This window comes from Ahaetulla prasina, chromosome 6 (assembly GCF_028640845.1).
Source record: "Ahaetulla prasina isolate Xishuangbanna chromosome 6, ASM2864084v1, whole genome shotgun sequence".
NCBI lineage: Eukaryota > Metazoa > Chordata > Lepidosauria > Squamata > Colubridae > Ahaetulla > Ahaetulla prasina.
In genome coordinates, this window is record NC_080544.1 from 67447823 (window position 1) to 67475069 (window position 27247).

General features: G+C 37.8%; 2 protein-coding genes across 3 annotated transcripts in view; both read right to left on the minus strand.

Annotated features, from left to right (window-relative positions):
• DZIP1L (DAZ interacting zinc finger protein 1 like) overlaps positions 1–22348 on the minus strand; it is a 37560-nt gene extending 15212 nt beyond the window's left edge. Inside the window, exons 1-9 of one of the 2 annotated variants that reach the window (XM_058188534.1) lie at positions 20483–22348; positions 9245–9823; positions 7118–7202; positions 5716–5828; positions 4601–4762; positions 3096–3233; positions 2228–2290; positions 1422–1562; positions 324–354 (exon numbers count right to left, since the gene is read on the minus strand). In XM_058188534.1, coding sequence (XP_058044517.1) covers positions 324–354; positions 1422–1562; positions 2228–2290; positions 3096–3233; positions 4601–4762; positions 5716–5828; positions 7118–7202; positions 9245–9760 — 1249 coding nt within the window. In that variant the 5' untranslated portion in view covers positions 9761–9823; positions 20483–22348. The remainder of the gene's footprint in view (positions 1–323; positions 355–1421; positions 1563–2227; positions 2291–3095; positions 3234–4600; positions 4763–5715; positions 5829–7117; positions 7203–9244; positions 9824–20482) is intronic. The other variant, XM_058188535.1, reaches the window with a different exon arrangement.
• Positions 22349–24553: 2205 nt separating this feature from the next.
• On the minus strand, positions 24554–27247 carry A4GNT (alpha-1,4-N-acetylglucosaminyltransferase). Its single transcript, XM_058189130.1, has 2 exons — positions 26840–27247; positions 24554–25156 (listed from the first exon to the last, which is right to left on the minus strand). Exons 1-2 carry the CDS (start codon positions 27245–27247, stop codon positions 24554–24556), a joined length of 1011 nt encoding a protein of 336 aa, XP_058045113.1.

Consider the following 27247-nt stretch of genomic DNA (forward strand, 5'->3'; position numbering starts at 1 on the left):
GAGCACTGGAATTATGATTATGTGATTGCAGTGCTGTAGCACCCACAACTTTGCCAAAATTCAATCCCATGGGAGTAATGGGACTAGATTTTGGATGCATTCTTTAAGTTAGCCTATTTCAAGTATGTTGATTCATAAATTATTGCCTCATGAAGCACCATTTCACCCAATTTAAGGTTACAAACAGGAGAATTTTACTAATATATAGATGTTCTTTCTGGATGTAGAAGCATGACTATTAAAGAATTTTACAGTTTTGTCAAAAGAGAAAAAAAATCTACTGTAACTATGGACAGTTATTCAATATAGGAATTGGTCATTACCTCTGGGTTTGCTGGAAGTCAGAAGTTTAATCTGAAAGGTAACATGTAAAATAAATCAGTTGTTATTTATAAGGTCTAATAAGTATTTAAGTGATATATGACAGGTACATAATAATGTAAATCAGTTCACAAAGTTACTAGTCACATTCCAAAACAAAATGTGTTTCATATGTCCCTCCTACTATATGCAGACAGGAGTGACACAGCAAGAGGAAATCCTTACCTGGTACTTTACATTGGCCAGAAAAGGAAAAGTTACAGAGAATTTTCTTTGATCTCTCCCAGGTATGAGTTACTGCTTTGATGAAGAATAAAGGAAAGCCACATTTTGGTCTCTTTCCCTCAATCCAGGGATCAAAAATCATGAAATATTATTCAGGCAGAAACACAATTAAGGGAGGATTAACATGACCCCAAATGGATATTAATATCACCTTAAAGTTCAACATTTTATTCTGCCATTGCCTAGTAATTTATTTTTTATCCTTATCTTTTAACCTATATGCCTGAGTGCAGAACCGGTCATTTATTTCTAATATATCAAGTCACTTTAGCGGTGTAAAGTAAGTAAAGCAAAACTACATTTTGGTGTAAACCATATATATTGTAGGGTCAACGTTTCTCACCAAAGCAATTAGATTATCTGGATTACAGGGCTGTGCAACAAATTGGATTCAAAAATAAATTGTGATTTGGAACATATGTAGTATACAGGTAGCATCTGCAGGTATTACCTTAAAATAGCTATATCTTTTTCAAGATTTATTTGGTTACCTCCACAACTAATGTATCATCCAGGGACAATGCACTTTAAGGTATTCTCAACTCCACACATCTTCCAAATCACATTTTGCCCTTTAATTTTGCATCATACTTAGCCCAACTGATTGTTTGGAATAAGGGGAACATTAAGACATGCAATTTCCATATAAAATATGAAATGGTGATATAGTCCCAGAAAAGCTGCCTTATGGGAGCCTACTAACAGTATAGTTTGATTCTTAGAACGCAGGAGCATCCTCATTTGAAAATAAACACAAGCTCTTCTCTAAATTGAAGAATATAAAGAACTTCTCAGAAGAACTGTATTCAGCTTACTGTATTCTCCTGAGATTGGATGACACCAGCTTGCTCTCTGAGTTGTGTGGTAAGGGAGGCAAGTTGTTTCTTGTTATATTCAGCCATTTTAGATTGGTCAGAAGACAAGGAAGCCCTCAGTTTTTCATTCTCATTCTTCAGCTGAGACAGAAAAATAACATTTGGGTGTAAAGACTACTCCACTTAATTAAGCACTTCATTAATAGAGACAAATGGTTAGAAATGCAATTATGTAGGCTGCAACTAAATGGGCTTAGCTGTCTATCGTCTAATGTCTTTAGAACCTGATTTCACAATAAAGACATACAGTCTAGATCGATCCACCCACCTATCTATGGCAAAATAAGAACAGTTTTTAAGTGTGAGCTGCATTATTCTGAATTTTATTGCTTAGTCATACCATAAAACAATAAAGCATTGCACTGAAATATAATTCAGATACAAGTGTGGAGGGAATGGGATTATATCTGTAGTTTTTGCTGTCCTTCATGAACATGCAATGTAATATATGTGCACCACCTATATTTAAAGTATCTACACACACTATAGCAAGCATAGATAGAGGAAAGTAGACCCTTCAGACTTGCTTTGGCTACTAGAATCCTCTTTATACCATGGTGGAGGGTGTACCATCAGTTAATCTCCTTGTCTATAATGGATGATAAATATATTTTATTTCCTCTCTATGAAGGTTACTCCTGCTCCCTCTGCCCTAAATGAATAGTCATGGCTGGCATTAATTATAGAATACAATGTCCTCATTTTTCTATTAGCAGAAATACTGCAAAAATATTGAGTGTACTTACTTTTTCTTTTTCTTTCTCATTCTCCTTCTGAAGTTTCCTAAGTTTCCACTCCCATTCGGTTTTCTGATAAATATTGGAAAAAGTACTCAGCCTTATTGACAGTTACCTTGCCAGTTATCTATCACAAGTTATTTGAGTGTTAGCAAAAATGTCAGTCTTCATATTTTCTGATGCACCTGATTCAGATTGCTAACGAATGGGGAATTGCATGCAGTTCTATAATGACTTATTTCACTGAGGAATCTGTAAACCCATTTTAGTACATACCAATATTTCTCAACCTGATGCTCTCTTGGTGAATATTCCCAGATACAGCCTTTGGGAATGTAGGATAAGGTTAGGAATGTTGGAAGTCATGGTCAAGATACCTAGAGAAAGGTCTGATATAGGATGATCCTATCATATTGTTAAAAAAATGAATTTTGCAGGATTCATCAATAGATACATTTTTCTTTGTAACTATCTATTTGTGCATGTGTGTGTTTGTGAATGTATGTATGTATGTGTGTATGTATGTATGTATCTCTCTCTGTGTATTGTTTTAAATTGCAGATTGTATAACTTTACTGATTAAAAATTGTCTTAAAAACATCAATATAAATAAGTTCAGAACAATCTGTTCACTGTGGTTCTGATAATGTTTTCAATGGTATAGAGGTAAAACTATTGAATCCAAAGAACTACAAACAAAAGATATTAGTTTTAAGTGGTAAGTGGATCTATTGTTATACAATATTTCAAAATTATAATTTCCAAAAGTATGAGTCAGTATGGTTATGGCTGAGTTGATTGGGAACTCTTGGAGCTGTGGTTTCAATATGACTGAAGGACAGTAGACTGGCTGCATTATTCCTTTAAGTTCCCCTACCTGTTGTTCAATCCTTGCCTTCATCCCTTGTAATTCTTTCTGAGTCTTAGTCCACTGTTGTTTCTCAAAAGAATCATCGTCTTGCAATGTTCCAAGATGTGAGGCTACCGCATTCTTGACTTGCAATTCCTGAAGTTTCTGCAGAAGGAATATGTGATCTATGACAAAGTGCCACAGTCTGCAGCTGCCAAAAAAATCAAAAATATTTCTCTAGGTCACATGTAATATCTTCCATTTGACACATATACTTGTATACAGCACTCTAATTGAGGCATGGCTATATGTCAGGAGGGTCAGAATTCCCAATTGCATCTTGCTTTAAATCTCTGATCAAGGTTTTACCTTGATTGGGAAGATACTGATCTAAATATTATTACAATCACTCATATGGTAACCAATTGTCTGCTATAGGAAGAACCCTGGAGAATAATAGAGAAAATAGGTTTGTAAGACTTCTTATTGTTGCTTTACTCTTTCTCATAGGTCATAAAGTCGCTAATCCTTCCTTGGATCTATCAATAACTCATCCACATATGATAGGAAGAACAGAGGAAAGAATGTTCTTCAATGGCAGTTAATAATGGAAGAAAATGAAACACAATCTTCGATATCATATTCTTATTGCCTAGAACAGAGATGTAAAACTCAAGGCCCGCGGGCCAGATCTGGCCCATGAGGTGCTCAGATATGGCCCACGGGGTTGCCTTAGAAACAGTGGACCAGCCTGCAGTGCCTCTGTCCATGAAAACAGAACTCAGGAGGGCCACATGCAGCCCTCCCAGGCCCTGTTTTCAGCTGGGAAGGCCTCCTGCAGCCCTCTGCCAATGAAAATGGAGCACAGGGAGGCCATCCTGGCCAAAAATGGGGTCCCAGGAGAGCATGCATCCCCCCTCGAGCTGCATTTTCGCTGGCAGAGGCCACACCCACCTCAGCCTGGCCATGCCCCCTGGCCCCTCCGAGGTCAAACACAGCCCTGATGCAGCCCTCAATGAAATTGAGTTTAACATACCTGGCCTAGAACATCTTTATCACATCAAGGAGCTGCTTCCTATTATTCTTGTAATATTGATAATGTTTTCATTAAGCTTCAAATATTTGGGGCAAGTTCCTCTCAGTCAGAACAACTGTTTTCCTAGTCCTAGCCAGGTTTGGACCTATCCATTTTGCTATTTGCAGCAAAGGACAAGAATGCACCTTCTTATCATTTTATGTTAAACAAAAAATGATGGGATTAGTAATTGGTGGATAGCATCCTGCATCCCTAGTCAGCAGCTTAGTTTAAGGCATCTGGAAGTAAATCATAAGATGTAAACTGCTGTTTTCAAACATTTTTCTAGGAATTAGATTTTATCCCTTTGATGCATAAATAAGGCAGTGATACTTATTATCAATATATCACATAGCTTCACTTCAAGAATAGAGATGTTTCCATGCTGAATTAATGATGGCAAACATGTTGAATATTCAAGAAAATAGGAAAATTGCAAGCCATATCTTTTCCTTACTCCTTCCAAGACAGAATTTTTGTTGGAAAAGTCCTTGATTTCTGTGATGAAAAGTTGCCTAAGCTCTTCCATTTCTGTGTGAAACTTTGCTCTCTCCTCTTCCTTCCATCTTTCAAATTTCCTTCTTTCATCATCTTCCCTTTGGCGAAGACGCTCTGTCTCCTATAAGAAAAGAATTATCCCCAAGTGGAAGATAAAGTAGTTATGGGGCTAAGACTAGATTCAGGGAATTGAAACATTTTTAGAAGTTTTAGCAGGCAATCAAACTAAAAAAATATTCTGAACGAAAAACTGAATGAGGATTCTGGTCCAGACCTTGAGATCCTGATTTGAGCTGAATGCAGTATTTTATTACTTTATAAAAATTACTTTTATTACTTCATTGGTTGCATTTTTTACATGATAGGTTCTTTATTTCTGCCTTAAGTACTATCCAACTTACTGTGCTTACTGGTATATTATGGGTGAATTAGCATGGTTAGAAAATAAGCCTCCGATTGTATTAGCTATGAAGGAAAATGTAGGGTCATGAATCAATATTGTTCAGGAAAAAACACTGAACTAAAAAGGCTAGGATGTTATAGCTAGAAAAGCCTCACATTTAGTCACTGTTTTCAAATAGCAACTGGAGAGGAAACAGAGACTCTGGTAATGATCATTCTGAAAGAATAAACTTATCCGAGTTATTTGATTTTGTTTTACCTGTGAAATCAACGGCCCCACCACTGTAGAGGACAGGACACCCTCTTCAAGCTGAACTCAATTCCTGGTAAATTCATGGATGCCTCTAGGTAGTTGATGGACAGTAACTCAGAAGCCTTTTGCTGCTATTTCTTTCAAATTTTCTTTAAATTATTAGTCAAGAATGGAGATGCATTTTACCAATTTAATCTACAGTCCTAATATTCCCAGAGGGCATCTATTAAAATACTAATTAAGAATCATCCTATTTAACTTCTGGGCTCAGAGAAGATTGGCCGGTTGCTGTATCATTGCTGACATTTTTGACAGAGCATGAATTATTCCCGTTTTGTCTACCTATAATTGGTTTTCACCTTGACAAAAGGCATTTGATTTTTGCTTTCCTTTTTATTCATATTCTTACCAATTCATACCTGAGCCCTTTGCTGACTCTCAGCCTCCAGCTGGACATGGGTCTCCTTCAACTTGACCTTCAGTTCTTCGATCTCATTTTCCATTTGCTGCACCTGTTTCTTCTTCGAATTTTCTTCAAGTCGATTAAAAAAGAGACAATGTTAGTGAGGGCCTCAACTAGAAATTGAAGCTGTATAAAGAAGCTGAAATAGGAATTCAACTTCTTACTAGATTTATAAGCTAAATTATTTCCCAAGAATGAAGATGCATTTTCTAAAAAAGGTTGCAAACTTTTAGCCAGATTGGTTAGTGATTAGGGCACCAGGATAAAAAACAGGACACCATGAATTCTAGTTCCATCTTAGCCATGAAAGCCAGCTGGGTGATCTTAGGCAAGTCATGTTCTCTCAGTCCAACCACCTCACAGGATTGCTGCTGTGGGGTAAATAGGAGGAGAAACATTTGTTGGGTATGTTTGCCACCATGAGTTATTTATAAAAATAATAAAGGCAGGATACAAACTGATTAGATAGATAGATAGATAGATAGATAGATAGATAGATAGATAGATAGGTGATAGATAGATTCAAAATGCAGGGAAAATCAAGATAAATTTTAATTTTGAACAATTTTCACTTTTTCAAAAATGAATTGGCATTTTCTATTTCAAGACAAAAGAAGTTAGGTATATAACCACTGAAATAAAAAAAGTAAAAAAATATTCATGGCATTTATTAACTGTAGGTCTCCAAAATTTGACAAGATGCTGCAAACAGGGCCGGAATAGCTCAGGCTGTTAGAGCCTGTTATTAGAACACAGTAGCCTGCAATTACTGCAGGTTCAAGCCCGGCCCAAGGTTGACTCAGCCTTCCATCCTTTATAAGGTAGGTAAAATGAGGACCCAGATTGTTGGGGGGGCAATAAGTTGACTTTGTAAAAATATACAAATAGAATGAGACTATTGCCTTATACACTGTAAGCCGCCCTGAGTCTTCGGAGAAGGGCGGGATATAAGTGTAAACCAAAAAAAAACAGTTAACAGTCTAAACCTTAACCCACTAAACGTTTATTTATATTTTAAATTACAACTAAAAATTGTGATGAGGATTTAGTGATTCAGAAAGTTTACAGATATTTTCAACTTCAGGTCCATTTAACTTTTATGTAAAAGATAGCTACACAGTGGTTTGGGCATTATGGCAGTATCAGATTCGTGGCAAATGCTTTGTTAAATTAAAATCTACCCGAATTCATACACAATGTATCTCCTCTCTTTACTCTGAAAGTTGGATATAAACAAGCCTCAGAATGCCAGAATTAATAAGTTAATAAGTGAACTTCCTCTCTCTCTCCCACCCCCCATCTAAACCTAAACCGAATTCCCTCCATAGAAGAAATATTCAGGCAAATTCAGTGCTTACCAAGTGCAGTGGCTTCAGCATGTCTACGCTCCATGTGGCCTTGTAGAAAGGAATAATTCATGAAGGTCTTGTCACAGAGCTGGCACTAAGAACCAAGCAGAAGGACAAAAAGTCATCTAAGGACAGATTAATCATGTAATCCGATGGTAGGAGAATTTCTCCAAGTAGTTCTCATTTTCTGCTCATTTATTACCTCTCCTAATGCTATAAGACACATGTGGGACAAGAATATAGGTAGTCCTTGATTTACAACCATTCATTTAGTGATTTTTCAAAGTTACAACAGCACTGAAAAAAGAGACTTATGACCATTTTTCACCCTTACGACTGTTGCCGCCTTCTAATGGTCATATTATCAAAATTTGGATGCTTGGCAAATGGTTCATATTTATATGATCATCTTTTGTGATGTCCATGGAGAAGCGAAATTCACTTAACAATGTTACTAACTTAACAACTGCATTCATTCACTTAACAACTTTAGGAAGGAAGGTTCTAAAATGGGGCAAAACTGACTTAACAAATGTCTTCCTTAGCAACATAAATTTAGGGGTCAATTGTGATCGTAGGTTGAGGACTACCTGTTTTTAGTTCAACTCCAACCTTAATATAGGATCATATTTTCTATAAACTTAAAATAGTTTATTTATAAATTTATTAGGGTTAATAGGGTAATTTGAAGCCTTTTATCTAAACTGATATTTCCAATCTTTGAAGCAGTGTAAGAAAAACAAAGATTTTTTTTAAAAAATTTCTTGGAATGTTGCATTTACATTTGTGTCAGATGTCATTGTTATTTAGGGCAGTTCCTATTTTTCAGATGTCAATCTCTAATAAATTATTATTAGGGATTTTAATCAATTTTATCTGTTATGGAATTTTAAATATATTTCTTTTATCAATAACTGCTCAAAATGTAATTCTGTCCTATGTATTCAAAGACTGCATGCTTCCAGCACTGTGTAATTCTGGTCAGAAACATGTGCAATACAATCTTTAATGTGAAAACAGGATGCTAAATGGGTTTAAATGTGACTTTATTTACTGTATGTATGTGAGCTTCTGAAAGTGCAAATAAATGCAATCGGATAGGCTGAAAAAATAATATTGAAATGAGAGCAGAAAAGTAAGAACTGATCCACATGAAGGATAAGGTTAGAAAGGTTATGCAAAGAAAATTGTATACACATTCGAAACATTTGGGTACTTCATAAAGCTGTTCTGTTCTGTGACATTCAGAAGGCAACCAGGGGTTCCCTTGTTTCTAGGGCAAAGTTGTTCCAAAAGAGGAAATTCCACAGAGAATGTTTGCTTCATGACTCTTTCATGACACAACGGAACCACACAACAGTGAGCAGACACTCTATTGGCTTTGATCAGACAGGCAGAATCTTTCTGAGAAAGGCAATCTCACAGATATTCAATCCCAAAACACAGAGGCCTTTCTAGGTAACAAAAGCTTTTCAATTTCAGTTGGAAATGCACTGTTAAGTAAGGGAGTTCCTGCAAGAATTGTAATAGGCCTCTCCCTAAGAATATGGGCATAGCATTTTCTACTAGTTGAAGTTACTGGGCAACCTGCAAGAGAAATTTCATATAAAGTGAACTACAGTAACCCGTGCACAAGATGATAAGTGTATGAATGACCTTCAGTGCTTCCTGTTGTAGATAATGTTACCCACTCTTTCAGAGGAGCCATAAGTTCATAAATATCCCTAAGTTGTTACCTTGCCCTCTGTGGGATAGCACTATTCCACTCAGAAGCAAAGTTGGTACTTTTCTAGAAATAAGAGGCTTTTGTATGAACAGCCACTCTCTTTTGTTTGGTTAAGCCTGAGCATCTTCAACATATTGATGACACTTCACTCTAAACTGGCAAATGACCTCTCCCAGCAGTTTCATGTAGAGATTAAATAGGATAGAGGAAAGAACCAACCTCTGTGGTTCTCCACAGTGAACTGCATTTTCAATGATGTGTGCATTTTTCTATGGCTTTTTTCCCTCCACTGGAAAAATTGACAACTTAAAATTGCCAAATTTCAATGCGTCTCTGAAAAATTAGGCACATTTTGTGTTAAAATGCAGACCAAATAAATTTATCATGCATTTCCTCTACCTCAATCTCACCTTGTGGTAGTTGTTGGCCCCAGCTTGCAAGAGTAGCTGTTGGGTGGCAATCATTTTTTTCCGTCTCCTGCTCTCTTCCTTCACCCCCTTTAATTCTTCTGCTTGTTTATCCAGGTCATACTTGATACGCTTGCAGTCTTCAAGGACCGCCTGGTGCTGCTCCTCCTGGAGTGCCAAGTTTATACTTAAGTACTCCTGAGAGTGCAACAAATATTCGATGGTCAGCTGGGCCATCTTCAGAACCTTAAGGAGAACAGGATCTACTGGCTGCTGACAATAGGGGCACTTCTCTGCATCAAGGTTACAAAAGGTGATGCTATTGATATTTTCCTGAAGAGTGCCAAGATCCAGCTCACGAGCTACGCGTTCCACATCAATGGCACTGAATCGCCTCCAGTCAATGGTTTCTCGCCGCAATTGGAATTTAAAGGCTGGAATTATGGAGGGGCTGGGTAGCATGTTGCCCGAAAAATCACTGGTGCGCTGGAAGTTCACAGGAAATGTGGAACCTGGCATATTTATCCAATAATGTCGAGAAGTAGGCAGCGGAAAGGGGTAATAAATATTCGATACAAAAGGCTAGGAAAAACAAGAAGATACAGCTGAATCAGAATGGAAAGAAAGTTAACAGTAACATATTTACTTGAAGATATACAAGTGGTTCTTGTTTAATGACCACTCATTCAGTGACTGAATTGTGTGCTGAACGAATGGTTGATATGACTGGTCCTCAAACTTCTGGCCAGTGCAGTACTCCCATGGTAACAAAATTACAATCTGGGCACTTGTCAACTGGCCCAGATTTCCACTCAGTATGTGACAAACACATGAACACATATTATGCTTTTCTTACCAGCTTCTCACAAGCAAAGTCAGAAAAATTGGCAGAAAGTTTAAAGTCATGGTCATTTGAAATCCTCACTTAATGACAATAACTGGGTAGTGCTAGAACCATCATTAATAATAAGCACAGTAACGTGACTGCCAGAATTGCCTTGCTATGAAGCAGTCAAGCTTTATGACTGCATCACTCAGCAATGGAAACTGTGATCCCGATTATCATTAAGGACTAGCTGTACTTGACATGTCTATATTGAACTGGACTTTACAAAATTGGCTTATTTTTACTTTTATTCCATACCAATACTCAAACACTGAGCGTATTAGCATTTGCATGTTAACTTACATGATCACACAATTTATATACTCAAAAGTCAACTGTAACTCAATTAATATAAAAGTAAGATAAGTAAGTTAATATACGTAATTCATTTTCTAATTAATTTACTAACCATTTAAGTTTAACTCCAGTTATCAATAGAAATGTTTCAGATTTCAGACTGAGAACATACCATATCTACAGTATATGCTGAAAGGCATAGATATCATTCAGAATTTATACACAGCTCTCAGACATTCAAAGGGCTACAAAAGTGACTTGTGACTACAGATAGAAAATAAAAGCGCTACCGAACTCTCTACAGTGAAAAATCAATCTAAGTACAGACATGTATTTGCAGACCCATAAGCTTGAGGATAAAAATTTCAGCAATATCCAGCTGTATTGACCACATAGGCACGTAAACACTTCAGAACTGAGAATGTGATTTAGAAAGGAATATTTCACAGACACTGCCTTAGTGGAAAACAGTACTACTTAATATTACATGAAAAGTTTACATTGAAAAGAGCATGTTCCCTTAATATATGTGAGAGTAATAGTTTGTTAGAACATAAACATAATTTAACCCTAGCAATATATTGAGTTCTCTGTTTACCATAGTATAAAATATGGAGGCTTTTTATTATTTTACAGATATTACAATATCAAAAATTATTTTATGTTTACAGTATATATTTTTCTGTATATATTTAGCCAAGGATCAAGCTAGATGTTTTGAGATCTGCTTATGAAAACCTACATAATTTCAAGTAATGGTTATTATTCAATAAAGTTTGAGATATTATTAGCATATTATTAAAAACACTCCATAAAATCTAAAAATATTTTAAACAAGGGCATGCAAAATTGTTTGTAAACATTAAACTATCTTTTGCAGCACAATTAAAAGTATTTCCGTCCATAAATTCAATGGAAGTAGTGTCCACATAAGTCTACACAGGACTCAATTCCTCTAGTGCTAACAGAAAAATGATTTTTGCTATACTGCATTCACGACACTTTCTCTAGGAATGGTTTGCAAAAATATACATACCATGATTTCAATACAGAGAAACTGCTCAAATCAACTTGGTTTTGATACTTATCTGCAACAGGACAGTGTGTTGAGCAACAGTGAGTTACCAGGTGTGTCTTGTGTAATGGTAACAAGATTCCAACATTCTGCCAATAGCAGTGCAAATAAACTGTGGTTCAATGGAATGTTCTCTCAATGGTAAAAGAACAATTCTTTACATTTTAAAATAACTTTTATTGTCATTTTTTACTGTGAGGACACTGGCACCCATTAAAAATGAAATTCTGTTGCCATACACATACATAACACACATATACACATGCTCAGGAGTGGTATTCACTTACTTTCCCTACTGTTTTGCAAATGTGAGCATGCACGTCCATGCATGTACCTGGCCTCAAAAACATGCCTAAATAGGATGGCATAGAGCCAAGATGGGTGGGTAGGCGAACCGGTCCAAACTGGCTGAATACCACCTCTGCACATGCTATCTATCTATCTATCTATCTATCTATCTATCTATCTATCTATCTATCTATCTATCTATCTATCTATCTATCTATCTATCTTTGTTTTCTGAGGTTTTCGCGGGTGCTTGTATGTAGGTCTTCGGTTATTCGGGTTTTCTCCTGCGTAAAATTGGAAGTGTCTTGGCGACGTTTCGACGAAATCCCATTCGTCATCATCAGGCTAGGTGCTTACAGCTTTGTAGAAATACAAAGAAATACGAAATACGGTGCTGTAAGCACCTAGCCTGATGATGACGAATGGGGTTTCATTGAAACGTCGACAAGGCACTTCCAATTTTACGCGGCAGAAAACCCGAATAACTGAAGACAGACAGACAGACAGACAAAAATACAGACACACACACACACACACACATATATTTTCTGAGGTCTTTGCAGGTGTTTGTATGTAGGTCTTTGGTTATTCGGGTTTTCTCCCGCGTAAAATTGGAAGTGTCTTGGCGACGTTTCGGCGAAATCCCATTCGTCATCATCAGGCTAGGTGCTTACAGCTTTGTAGAAATACAAAGAAATACGAAATACGGTGCTGTAAGCACCTAGCCTGATGATGATGAATGGGATTTCATTGGAACGTCGACAAGGCACTTCCAATTTCTGTGCAGAAACCCCAAATAACCGAAGACAGACAGACAGACAGACAAAAATACAGACACACACACACACACACATATATTTTCTGAGGTCTTCGCAGGTGTTTGTATGTAGGTCTTTGGTTATTCGGGTTTTCTCCCGCGTAAAATTGGAAGTGTCTTGGCGACGTTTCGACGAAGTCTCATTCGTCATCTTCAGGCTTCAGCTTTGTGCTTCTGGGAGCAATGTGTGATTGCAGCTGTTTCTTCCTTTTTAACTGCTAGTGGGGGTTTGAACTGATTGGGTGGGAGCTTGGCTGTGCTCTGATTGGATGGGGTTTTTTTGTGTTCTGATTGGCTGGGGGTGTGTCCTGTTTGGGTGGGGGCTTGGTTGTGCTCAGATTAGTCTGAGTTGAAGGGAGATTTGAGCTGGTGAGCTTCATTGCTGTTGTTTGGCTTCGTGGTCGTGGTCGTGCTACATCTTCATAGTGGGTGTCAGTCTGCTGCATGTATGGATTGGAGGAGTTTGAAATGGCTAATGTTGCAGCTGCGGTGTGGCTTCTGGTCCTTGGTCGTGCTTCATGATCAATATGGGTTTGGGTCTGCTTTCTGGGTGGATGTGTGGTGGTGACATCCTGTGTGGATCTCGTGAGTGTGGTTCTGGTGTCATTCCTCGTGTTAGGGACTCGTTTGTCAATAAGGGCGGGTTTCCAAATGGCTGGTAGGCGGGAGGTATCATCTCGTTTGTTCACGCTGTGTGGGCGTTTTTCTATCTCGATGGCTTCTCTGATTATTCTGTTGTTAAAGTGTTCAGTTTTGGCGATAGTTCTGGTCTTTTTAAAGTCAATATCGTGTCCTGTGGCTTTAAGGTGTTGGACCAGGGAAGAAGTTTCTCTTTTTTGAATGAGTTCTTGTGTTCTTCAATGCGTGCACTTATTCTTCTGTTGGTTTGTCCAATGTATGTAGTGTGGCAGGCGGTGCATGGGATTTCATATACTCCTTGATTTTCTAACTCAATTTTGTCTGACACCAGACCCACACTCACGAGGTCCACACAGGATGTCACCACCACACATCCACCCAGAAAGCAGACCCAAACCCATATTGATCATGAAGCACGACCAAGGACCAGAAGCCAGACCGCAGCTACAACATTAGCCATTTCAAACCCCTCCAATCCATACATGCAGCACTGACACCCACTATGAAGATGTAGCACAACCACGAACACGAAGCCAAACAACAGCAATGCAGCTCACCAGCTCAAATCCCCCTGCAACTCAGACTAATCTGACCACAACCAAGCCCTCACCCAAACAGGACACACCCCCAGCCAATCAGAGCACAAAAAAACCCCATCCAATCAGAGCACAGCCAAGCTCCCACCCAATCAGTTCAAACCCCCACTAGCAGTTAAAAAGGAAGAAACAGCTGCAATCACATATTGCTCCCAGAAGCACGAAGCTGAAGCCTGAAGATGACGAATGAGACTTCGACGAAATGTCACCAAGACACTTCCAATTTTACACGGGAGAAAACCCGAATAACCAAAGACCTACATACACACACACACACACACACACACACACACACACACACACAAATACATAATATATTAATCATTATCCATTTTGAATACATAGCAGAAAGAGGAAGCTTGAGAATTCACAAGGTTGATGCTACATGGGAAAAAAACCTGACTGAATCTGGATGTGCTGCTTCAGATACCACAAAGCCTCTTACCAAAAAGTAATAAGGAAAACAGGTTGTGAAAAACAAGGAAAAGAAAAACAAGGACTGTTTTTGAAGTGTTTTTGGTAAAAACATTTAATTCAAATACTGTTCAAGAATAGAACCACAAAGGAAAAGATGCTAAATTGTTTAACAATGGAAAAATGTTCAGTAGAAGGCCTGAAAGTAGCACTTTTCTGTTAGGAATCCACTAGTATGTCTATGTACTTGACTTATCCAAGTTATAGGATGTTTGTCTGTGAATTATAAAGTTCAATTCCATTTTTTAACGCAACAGCAACACCATGAACATTCAAAATCATTACCTGGAAATCCTAAAATAATCCATTTTTTTTATCCTTGCATAAAGTGAAATTGTTAAATCTGTTTTTTATTGCTTCAGGTAAAAAAAAAAAGCTAATTTGAGAAGTCAGGCCTACCATGACTTGAGTATGTATCACAAAGAAAAAAAATGTTTTTCCCCATTATCTTTAATATTGGAGAAATAGCACAAATAAGCAGAAAATTTTAGATCTATTTTCACATCTTTAACCTGGACAACTAAAAATCAAACCTTCTGTACCTAAACACATTACTTCCTCCTAGCTAGATGTCTGTGAATTAAATTCTTTCATAGGTTAAGCGTGTGAGCATGGATACTAATTTTAACTGAAAGAAAAATAATAACACAAACCACAATATATTAACAAAACAAACAAACAAACAAACAAAATGATGGACAAGTTGGGTAAATTTAGCATCTATGCATTGAAGGGTCTCCTGGTAGTGTGACATGTTCTGAGTTCCGCTACCTTGCACACCTTCACTAATAAGAACTGAGCTGTGTCAAACCGAAGTGAAGAGATCATATCCTTTTTATAGTGATAGGTATAGTGCTTTACTATAGCCACTTATTGGAAGTTATATTTTAGGCAGTTAGCCAGAAGACATTGTCATATAAAAAATTTAGCTGGTAATTCATGTCATTCAGATCAGGGGTCTCCAACCTTGGCAACTTTAAGACTTGTGGACTTCAATCCCAGAGTTCCTCAGCCAGCTTTGCTGGCTGTGAAATTCTGGGAGTTGAAGTCCAGAAGTCTTAAAGTTGCCAAGGTTGGAAACTCCTGATTCAGATCACCCAACGGTCATCCAAAATCCCACATTTGGGACAGGAAAGTTATTTTGGGGGTTGGGAAAAAAAATATTTGTACTTCTGGCAAAACCATGTGCAACCATCACAAAGCCTACATATGTTACTTATGTTTTATAAATAATTATTTTAAGCAAGAAGTTGCATTTTGGGTCATGCCCACTTTGTATGGTTAACTTATAAAATCTGGTTTCAATGTATGAGATACATCCACATCACAAATTTATTTATGTATTTATTTGCTGCCCATCTAGTAGCAAATGACTCCAGGTGGCTAAAATAATGTTGAATCCTCATTTGTTGATTGATGGATAAGACATGTCCAATACAATTGTTACTTCTCTCATTTTAAGAGGACTATATCCATATAGAGGGAAGTATGCAGTGGAATACCCCAAGGCTCTGTTTTAGGCCCAGTACTCTTCAACATCTTCATCAATGACTTGGACGAGGGGATAGATGGGGAACTCATCAAATTTGCAGATGACATCAAGCTGGCAGGAATAGCCAACACTCCAGAAGATAGGCTCAAGTTACAGAAAGATCTTGACAGACTTGAACATTGGGCACTATGTAACAAAATGAAATTCAACAGTGAAAAAATTACATTTCTACATTTAGGCAAAAAAATCAAAATGCACAGGTACCGTATATGTGGTACCTTGCTCAATAGTTGTACCTGTGAGAGGGATCTTGGAGTCCTAGTGGATAACCATTTAGATATGAGCCAGCAGTGTGCAGCAGCTGCTAAAACAGCCAACACAGTTCTGGGCTGCATAAACAGAGGGATAGAATCAAGATCACGTGAAGTGTTAGTGCCACTTTATAATGCCTTGGTAAGGCCACACTTGGAATACTGCATTCAGTTTTGGTCACCGCAATGTAAAAAAGATGCTGAGACTCTAGAAAGAGTGCAGAGAAGAGCAAAAAAGATGATTGGGGACTGGAGGCTAAAACATATGAAGAACAGTTGTAGGAACTGGGTATGTCTAGTTTAATAAAAAGAAGGACTAGGGGAGACATGATAGCAGTGTTCCAATATCTCAGGGGTTGCCACAAAGAAGAGGGAGTCAGGCTGTTCTCCAAAGCACCTGAGGGTAGAACAAGAAGCAATGGGTGGAAACTGATCAAGGAAAGAAGCAACTTAGAACTAAGGAGAAATTTCCTGACAGTTAAAACAATTAATAAGTGGAACAACTTGCCTGCAGAAGTTGTGACACTGGAAATTTTTAAGAAAATGTTGGATAACCATCTGACTGAGATGGTGTAGGGTTTCCTGCTTGGGCAGGGGGTTGGACTAGAAGGTCTCCAAGGTCCCTTCCAACTCTGTTGTTATATATTATATTATACCAGCATTTCTAGGTTCTAGGTTCTATCATATCGCAAGATCTAAAATGGACAGCTAACATCAAAAACATCATTAAAAAAGGACAGGAAAGAATGTTCTTTCTACGCCAACTCAGTAAGCTCAAACTGCCCAAGGAACTGCTGATCCAATTCTACAGAGGAATTATTGAGTCTGTCATTTGCACCTCTATAACTGTCTGGTTCGGTTCTGCAACCCAACAAGAAAAACACAGACTTCAGAGGATAATTAGAACTGCAGAAAAAATAATTGCTACCAACCTGCCTTCCATTGAGGACCTGTATACTGCACGAATCAAGAAGAGGACCGTGAAAATATTTACAGACCCCTCGCATCCTGAACATAAACTGTTTCAACTCCTACCCTCAAAAAGACGCTATAGAGCACTGCACAACAGAACAACTAGACACAAGAACAGTTTTTTTCCGAAGGCCATCACTCTGCTAAACAAATAATTCCATCAACACTGTCAAACTATTTACTGAATCTGCACTACTATTAATCTTGTAATAGTTCCCATCACCAATCTCTTTCCATTTATGACTGTATGACTATAACTTGTTGCTGGCAATCCTTATGATTTATATTGATATATTGACCATCAATTGTGTTGTAAATGTTGTACCTTGATGAACGTATCTTTTCTTTTATGTACACTGAGAGCATATGCACCAAGACAAATTCCTTGTGTGTCCAATCACACTTGGCCAATAAAAAAAAATTCTATTCTATTCTATTCTCAATCTTAGCAACTTTAAAATGAGAAAATGTGTGAACTTCAACTCTCAGAATTCCATTCTGGAGAGGGAATTTGGGAAACTCTTAAAGTTTCCCAAATTCCCTCTTGGCAACTTTAAGAAACATCTTAAAGTTGCCAAGGTTGAAAAACACTGAACCAAGTTGAGGGATTCTCTCCTTTGGTTAACCCAAACTTTCTAATCCCTGGTCTTTGTTAAATATACATCCAATAGAAAGAGAGGTATTCAGGGCATATTATATGCAATTAACATTTTTCATTCATTAAGTGCTATACTGTTTACAAGGATCCCTTTCTGATACAATTCAGAGGTGCAAAAGAATATTCAGTAGAGCTATGCACCTCAACGAGCAAAACTGAAAAGGGAGGAGGGGTTGTTGGAAATGTAGCAACACTTTAGATCAGGACAGACTCTTTATAGGATTCCACAATGGTTGTGTAGCCAAAAAGAAAGCATCACTTTTGAAATGATGCAGGCAGGCAGACAGACAGACAGACATTAAGATTCACTCCTGTGTATTCCAAAACTGGTCTATGGAAATTGAACCTAAAGTCCTACATAGCTCAACTATTAACACAAACAAATAAGATATAGATGCGAGGGCTAGGCATGCTTTGACAATGATTCAGAGTTGCTTAGGACATCATATGAGGAGGACATCTCTCTACTGCAGCTAGTCCTCGAATTACGATGGCAATTGAGCCCAAAATCTATGTTGCTAAGTAAAACATGTTCAGTGAGTTTGCCCATTTTATGGCTTTTCTTGTCACAAGTGAATCATTGCATTTGTTAAGCTAGCAACATAGTTGTTAAGTGTATCTGGATTCCCCACTGACTTTGCTTTTCAAAAGTTGGCAAAAACTGATCACATGACCCCAGGACACTGCAGCCATCATAAATATGAGTCGGTTACCAAGCATCTCAATCTTTATCATGTAGCCGTAGGAATGCTGCAATGGCCATAAGGGTGAAAAATGGTCTTAAGTCACTTTTTTCAGTGTTGTTGTAACTTTGGACGGATACTAAATGAACTGTTGTAAGTCAGGACTATCTGTACTCATTAAAGGGTCCTCTCTTTATTCAGGCTTCCTCATTAAAGTTAATGCCATTTTTAAAGTATCCATGCTCTTGCAGGTCTGAAACACTTCTGAATCAAACTTACTGAAAACTCTACTTTTCCCAGGCTTTCAGCTGGCATTTTCATTAAACAACCCTGCAATTCTAACATTCAGTGGTGAAATCCAATTTTTTTTACTACCGGTTCTGTGGGTGTGGTTTGGTGGGCGTGCTATGGTTTGGTGGACGTGGCTTGGTGGGCATGGCAGGGGAAAGATACTGCAATATCCCCATTCCCTCCCCACTCCTGGGGCCAGCCAGAGGTGGTATTTGCCGGTTCTCTGAACTGCTCAAAATTTCTGCTACAGTTTCTCCAGAACCTGTCAGAATCTGCTGGATTTCACCCCTGCTAGCACTCCATTTGATCAGACTGGCTTATACCAATTCTACCTGGTTTGAAAAGGATTGATTTTTTCAAGTTTAAATTGACAGGACTTCCAGCACAATGAAAACAGATCACTGATGAGATATGATAGCTACTGTTTTGACCTACTTGGGTTAATCTGAAATACAGATTTTTTATTTATTTTATTTATTTTATTTATTTTGTCACAACAACATATAAAAGATTATATAGTATATAAACACATATATGAGTAAAAAAATTAGGAGGTATAAGCATATATATATATAGGAAGAAGAAAAGAAAAAAACAATAGGACAGGAACGGTAGTCCTAGACTTACAACAGTTCATTTAGTGTCCATTCAAATTTACACCACCACTGAAAAAGTGACTTATGACCATTTTTTAGTTACAACCTTTGTAGCATCCCCATGATCACGTCATCCAAATTCAGATGCTTGGCAACTGGTTCATACTTAGGACCACTGCTGTGTCCCAAGGTCATATGATCCCTTTTTGCAACCTTCTGACAAGCAAAGTCAATGGGGAAGCCACGTTTACTTAAAAGCCGGGTTTCTAACTTATCAACTGCAGTAATTCACTTAACGACCATGGCAAGAAAGGCCATAAAATGGGACAAAACTCACGTAACAAATGTCTCACTTAACAACAGAAATGTTAGAGAAATTTCAATTGTCATCATAAGAGGACTACCTATACCAGTAGTATATACAACCCATGAGGATTAAGTATTTAGTTCACAAGATGCTTGGATGTGTGCATCTCCACCTCTGGATGGAGGCCACAATCTGTCCAACTCTCCGGGAATCTCTTGTCCTCATAAAAAAAGAACCAGCTGATGATCAACCTTTCCTTTCCAAAAAAGGGAACGCGAACCCCTATTTTCGAGACTTTCAGAAATGCTAAAGCCTCAACGAAGAGGGCTACAGACAGGCAATGGGCCCCGATTGACTGTCCAATCATCTTCCAAGTCACGGAACTTCTCGAGGCCAGCAGCCTCCCACACGCGGCTTCAGACTGAGTAAGAAGCGCCATTCGAGAATCCGGAAAGCCGCTTTGTTACTAAACCGTATCCGATACACTGCCTCGGTTTCCCTTCAAGTTCCCCCCCCCACCCGGTTATAAGCCACGTATTCTCCAGGGACTCGCATTCTCCGGGCCTAAGGAAACGGTTGCAAAGGAAACGGCTTTCGAAGAAAAGTTGGGCTGGTGAAAACTGATCGCAGAGGGAGATCATTTCGTTCCCTGTTCAGTAGCCAATATTATTATTCAGATATGCTAGAGGTTTAGCAATGAACAAACTTGCAATGGTTAACCGAGCAAGAGATGCAAATCTGTAAGGAGAAGGAACTGGCTGGAACAAGGCGTAGTCCCACCTCCTCTTCTCCCTCCCCTTCTCCAGCTTTTTTGGTATTAAAGCACGGGAACTACATTTCCAACAAAGCAAATCCTTACCTGCCCGCAGGAAGCATATTTTGTGAAGCAGGGTGGTTATGCGTGTGTGTGATTGTGTGCCTGCACTCGCGCTTCAAAAGGCCCCGGTACAAACAGCGCGGGGTTGGAGACAAAACTCGGCGCTGAAATCCTCCGTCTCTCCCCTCCCACCCAGGAAATTCAACACCATCCAGGCAAAGATCCCAGCGCCGGTTCCCCACAGCAACGAAGCGCTTTCTCGGCCCGAAACTTGCAACGTCAGAGGTGAAGCCTGAAAGCAATTCCGAGGCTCCTTGCTGCGCCTCCGGAGCTTCTCCCAGGAGGGCTGGAAACAGCTGGTAAACCGTCCCCCAAGCCAAGCTGTTGCTGTAGTAATTTATGAAAACACGGCATCTGATTGCTTTCTCTTGCTTGTTTAAGCTTCATTCCGGCTGTAATCTATCCACAATGTACAACGAGGGAGGATCGGGCAATCACGGTCTGTTAAAATATTGGTCCTCAGAGGTCTATTAAGGCTTCGCTTGTTGAATAACAAAGCTGCCTCGCCGTTTCTGGTTTGGTGTCTCATCACTACCAGCAGAGAGGACGCAAATCCAGCAGAGAGGACGTTCTATTGAGAGCTTCATTGGTATCCCTGTGTGCCGCGTTGAACGAACAAAATGTCCCTGAATGGGAGAAAGAGACCCTTTAATTTGCAGCTGGGACCTCCAAGGAAAGCCGAAGTAGCAGCCCAGATATTCTACATTTCAAAAGGAGGCATCACTTAATAAACCTCAGAGAAGAAGTGAAGCCTTTCAAAATTATCAGGCACTGATGAGAGAAAGTGGGAAAGTTCCTTTCTGTTTGCATTTTTTAAAGTTTGCTTAACTAAATGGTGAAAGAGGCAAGGGAGGAAGGTCCCTTTCTGGGTGTAGAACATACCAAACAATTTTTGTCAGGTTCCAAAAAAGAAAAATACAGAACCTTTTATGACACATAGGTCTTAAAATACAAACACAAAGTACAGAATACAAAAAACAGCTTGCTACAGTGTGAGGACTAACCTTATATTAAGTGGGAGTTGTTTCATCATCAGGCCCAGCCACACAATAAACCTTCGCACAGCTCCGGTGTCCTTACTGTACATTATTGAGGGCCCATAGATTAGCCTGAGAGTCTTTCCTATTGAAGTGTGCTAACATACTGTAATTAAATTATAACCAATTCTAATTAACACCTATCCATAAATTAGCATATATCTCTTCCCTGAATTTCATTCTTTTATTTCTCTTAAAATAAACTTGTAATTGGTTTTTCTAAACCTAAAGGAGAAATGTAACAGTCTACTTCCATCCTTGCTGTCAGAAGAGGCCGGTACTAAATTGTACTAGATCAGTGTTTCTCAGTCTTGGCAACTTTAAGGTGTGTGGATTTCAACTCCCAGAAATGCTGGCTGGGAAATTCTTGGCGTTGAAATCTACACAGAGAAAAGTTTCCAAGGTTGAGAAACACTGCAGTAGATTCTTTTAATCTTTCTTAGCTTTATCATTAAGCAATCTTAATACATGTCAAAAACTAACATTTTTACATACATTTAATAGAGTGGTACCTTGGTACTCAATTGCTTTGAAAGTCATCAAATTTGGTACTCAATGCATTTTGACTCAAAATTTTTGTCTGGTTCTCATTGTTTGGCACTTAACAGAGAAGAACTTTTTAGTGTTGAAAGCCTTGTGGCTCACTACATCATTCTTTATGGGAAAAATTCGTTTGGTACTCATAGTTTTTGGTAGTCATTGCACCTCCCAGAACCAATTAACAATGAGTACAGAGATACCACTGTAGTTTGTTTCTGTATGTATCTATTTGGAGTAATACACTGGGGAGTATTCCATGGTTAGTAAGAATAAAATCACAGCTTTACACAAATACGTTACATCTTTGAGGCATTTAACTGGTCACTGAAAAATGAATAAGAAATGTATACACAACAATGAGAAAGCCATGTATACTTTAGTGATGTGTACTTCAATAATTGTAAATGACATCCTTATACAGCAAATGATTTTTTTAAAAAAGCTAGCTTCATTTCACATTATCATTACATTTATTGTTCATCTATTCATTTCATTATTTATGCAGTTGTTCTGATATTACAGATGATATTGCTACCAAAATGTTACATTCCAAAACTACCAGTTTCTGGTAGTTTTGGAATGTAACATTTCAAAATTCTCAACTTCTTAAAGACCCCCCCCCCCCCGCCACTTTCTGATCATTATCACAACTGCAATATGGCTGGTTATAAAGTTTCCAGCAGACATAGATGAAAAAAGTCAGAGAGTATCTGCTGACAATTTTTCCATTTCTTCTCCCTTCTTTCCTTTCTCTATTGCTAACTCTGCATCGGAAGAGGCTGTTGTATGACCACTTTGCTAATTCTTGGGTTTGGCTTTGCCCTGAGAGAGAATTACATGGTGCCTGAGAATTTAAGCTTATTTTGCCAAACATTAGAAATAGTTTCCAGCATAATTTATTATAAAAAACACATCTTAAATTTCAGAAGATACAAGAATAATCTGAAGGAGTAGTGAGGAGCTGGCAGAGAAAACCCACCAGCTAAGCCGGAGAGCTCGGTTCCAAGAGATGTGTGCATGTGTATATTGCACAGTCTTACTTGAAATTGGAAACTGGCTGAACAAATGTTGCAAAATAGATTGTATGGGATATTCTTCCTAGTAAGTATGATCCTGTTCATGGAGAGACTTAGAGCAGCAGGTTGGCTATTAGGAATGTAGTGCTCTATTAAGTGGCAACTAGAATAGTTCCAAGAGAAAGAGCATGTCTCAACAATGTTTAACTGCCCTGCTGGAGAAAATATTGAGGTTACAGATAAGAAATAAACCTGCTTTGGATAATATATATCCCATTCCTAGTCTTTTTCTAAACATATGTTAGACATATATTCATTTGATGTGAAGCTATCTCAAGTTACTGGCGTCTATGTTTCTTCATTGTTACACTAAAAACAATATGAAATATGAAATTATTCTTTCCATAGCCAGAGATAATATCGCAATATGAAATATGGTTGTAAAAGTGCAATGGGCATCTCCTGAAGATACAATTCTTATCAGTAATGATAATTTTATAAACTTACATCAAAGAGAATTGATAAAAGAAACATTCCATAGGTTGGTGTTAAAAGGAATAGAAATAAATTACATGTAAGTTCATAGTTGGTGCTCCAAGCACAAATCTGTTTTTAAGGAGTCCCCATATTTTGTCCTCATTGCTACCTAAAAATCATGAGTGGTTTTACAGAGGTACTAGAAACTACAATAAAAAGTTATGTTATCTCTGATTTGCAACTTATTCTCCCTGTTCAAAGACAAGTTCCCATAAAAATATTTGTTAACAATAAAACAACAATAACATACAAGTAAAATTATTGGTTTTATTTTGTTTTAAAAATAACAAACCTCAGTTCTTAGCAATTGCATGTGACTGCTTCCCATATAACATTGAGGTCTGCTATCACTACCACATAGGCTTTAGTTTTCTAGTGTGAAATGAAAATGGTGAAAAGATTTACATTTGGAAAATCCTAAAAAGAAGCTGTATTTTTCCTGGCTCAAATAGAGGTTCTAAGTATATTGCTCATTCATTTCCTGTATTCTGAAAGTGTTAAATATTATCTTTGAAGATTGCTAAATTAATATTTGAAGGATTACTGAGTTTCAAATCACAGTTGCGATATGCTGGAATTATAGAAAAAACTCAAGTCAAGATTAGAACTCTCCTGTTCCATATAGGAAAGAAAAGTTTCCCTCTTATTTCATATGTTTCTGAGCAGTCCAGTGGCTGTCAAAACTCCCACAGAATGGTAGTAGCATGATGGATGGAGCGGGTGGAGGGGAAAAGGGAACCTTAACTTGCTTTTATTTCTTCTGTCTCCTCCCACCAGAATTTACTATGTTCTATTATGGGTTTTGGAGGCCTTGATTTCCTGGCCTTTCAGATATCCAGCATCAGAGGCTGACATGCCCATAAAAAGAAAGGAAGGGATTCCCAAGTTTTTGGAGTACTCACAAAAACAAGAAGTTTGCAACCTTAACTAGTTTTATTTTGAGGCAACTGTTTCTTGTGCAGCTCAAATCTATATGTACTAGGACAATGGGTTCTGACCAGGTTTTCCACAAGTGTGTTGCTTCCAATGGTCATATTTTTTCTGTCTTTCTGGTTCATGAAGTTCCATAAGTGCAAAGCATAGGAATGATTGAACTCTGGCTTTGTGAACCATACTTCATAATACTTTGTCCATGTTTTATAAGGAATGGGATAGAAACGTTGAGGGTGCAAAAAGGAAATGTTGTAGCATATGTGGTCTTCCACATTCTCAAAGTTTGTAAGATTGCATTGCTTTTTTAGTATTCTTGTAAATAAGTAAGGTCCTTGGTTTCCCCAGATGTCTCCATTGTATTTATGAACAAAATCATTCATGCAATCCCAGATGAACCAATGATGATGCTGAAAACCAAAGACCCCATTGCTGGAGAATTGGGAAGACTGAGCTGCCAAAAAATTAACCACTGGGATAGGTTTGATGGAAATAACATCTGTGTCCATATAAATGCCACCATATTTCCACACTACTGCAAGTCTGATTGCATCAGAAATAATATAGGCCCAATATTTCTCCTTTGTTGTATTGACCTGAAAAAAAATCAAAGTCGATACATAAGCAAGGAATAACAACTATCTAAGATAAAGCAATATTTCTGGTACTTGCAGTGAAAAAATCATATCCATATAGTACAACTTGCCTAAGATGTTACAGATTTCAAGTTCTGGATGTGATACATTAAACTGTATATATAAGCTTTATCCCTGAGATTCTGATTTAAGCAAGATGTTGCACAATATGTGAGTGTGTGTGTATTTGTGCTAACCAAAGTATGTTTTTTTAAAAAAATATAATGAATCCACTAATATAAATTATACTGATTGTTTCTGTATTTTCTTAATATTCTCTGAAAGCTTTAAGCAACAAAACATTGTGATCAGTAGATAAATGGGCCTCTGTGGCTCAGACTGCTAATGCAGTCTGTTATTAACAGCAGCTGCCTGCAATTACTGCAGGTTCTAGTCCCACCAGGCCCAAGGTTGACTCAGCCTTCCATCCTTTATAAGGTAGGTAAAATGACGACCCAGATTGTTGGGGGCAATAAGTTGACTTTGTATATAAATATGCAAATAGAATGAAGACTATTGCTAACATAGTGTAAGCTGCCCTGAGTCTTCGGAGAAGGGTGGGATATAAATGCAAATAAAAAAAAAATACTGCTGTAACTTGTTCAGAATAGAAGTCTTACTAACTTAAAGGCAATATTCTACATAGGGTGAAAACCATGCCCAAATACAGATATATTAATCAAAAGTTTAAAGGCTTCAGAAAAAAATGCTCATATTGTTCTTTTAATGTCCATAGTAAGATATACTGTAGTATAATGTTTTATTACGTCATCCTTAGTGTGGATAGCTTTTTCCAATCACATGTAAAATATCTTAAATCCAATTGTTATCTCCTTATAAATGAGTCAGAAATTAGATCATGCTTAAGCCTCTTTCCTAAAAACCTGCAGAGCTGCTGCTGTTTAGATTAATAGCCTGACCTGGTGATGGGCTTTGTTCTTTAGAAAATAATTTTTCAAAGGATGGACAGCCAATGTGGTTATTTCCTGATGTGTTTTATTAATTTTGCAGAGTTATTTCTTTACTTTTAAATAGAGCAGTGAAGATCAAGTAAAATCCTTTCCATATAACTTTTATGTTTGGGAAAGTATTCTGAATCAAGATTGACTTTTTTTTTAAAGAGAGTAGTCTCACGGTCATTCCTGGAAGTGCTGTGGATAAACTACAGTCTTAAAGAATAATCCTGCCACACTGTACAAGGTACACTTAATGTTAAAGAAAATAAAACAGAAAATTTCTTGTAGCACATCATATAGTATATTGTGAGTAATATTTCTTTTACACTAGGGGAGAAACTTCCATATGGATTTTGTATTTGATTTATATATTTTGTATTTTCTCTTCTGGTGAGTACTTAAGATTGCTAACAAAATGTATAATATAGAATACAAAGAATTAAAGGCTTGGAATAAAATTAATACCCCATAAGTAGTAAAATCATATGACAGTTAAAAACTAAGGAAGAGGTTTCACAGATCTCTAAGTACTGAGTGAATGGGGATAGAGTCAAACAAAAGTCCCAAAAGAGAGTGTTTCTTCCGATAAATGCAAGGGCCATAATGGAGTCAACAGAACAGGTCAGTAGGAATTAATGTTGCTCTTTTCTCTGACTATCCAGAAAAACATTCCCACTTCCCATCTTACCTGAAGATACCATGATAATAGAGGTGTGTCCTTGAATAAAATGTCCTCCTGAAGTGGAAAAAGGAAAACATTTTTCATAGTTGATAAGAAGAAAAGTGAGGGGTAAGAAGACTTTATATCCGGCAATGTGTGGTTGTCCAGTCCTTTCATAAAGAAAATGATGGGCCTGTCTGGATAAATCCTGGCAGCAGATTCTACAGAACACAAAACAAGTGGAGAAGATTGCAGATGATCCGTTGTCTCCAGAAAGATGATACTTCTTCCCTGGGACATGACATCTTTGGGCCTCAGGAAAGGTTTGGAAATTGGATTGCAGAAAAAGAAGCAATCTGGTTCTTGGGACAGTTCATAAACTATTCCAAATGCAAATAGAAAGGTGACACACAAGCACATCTGGATTTCTTTCAT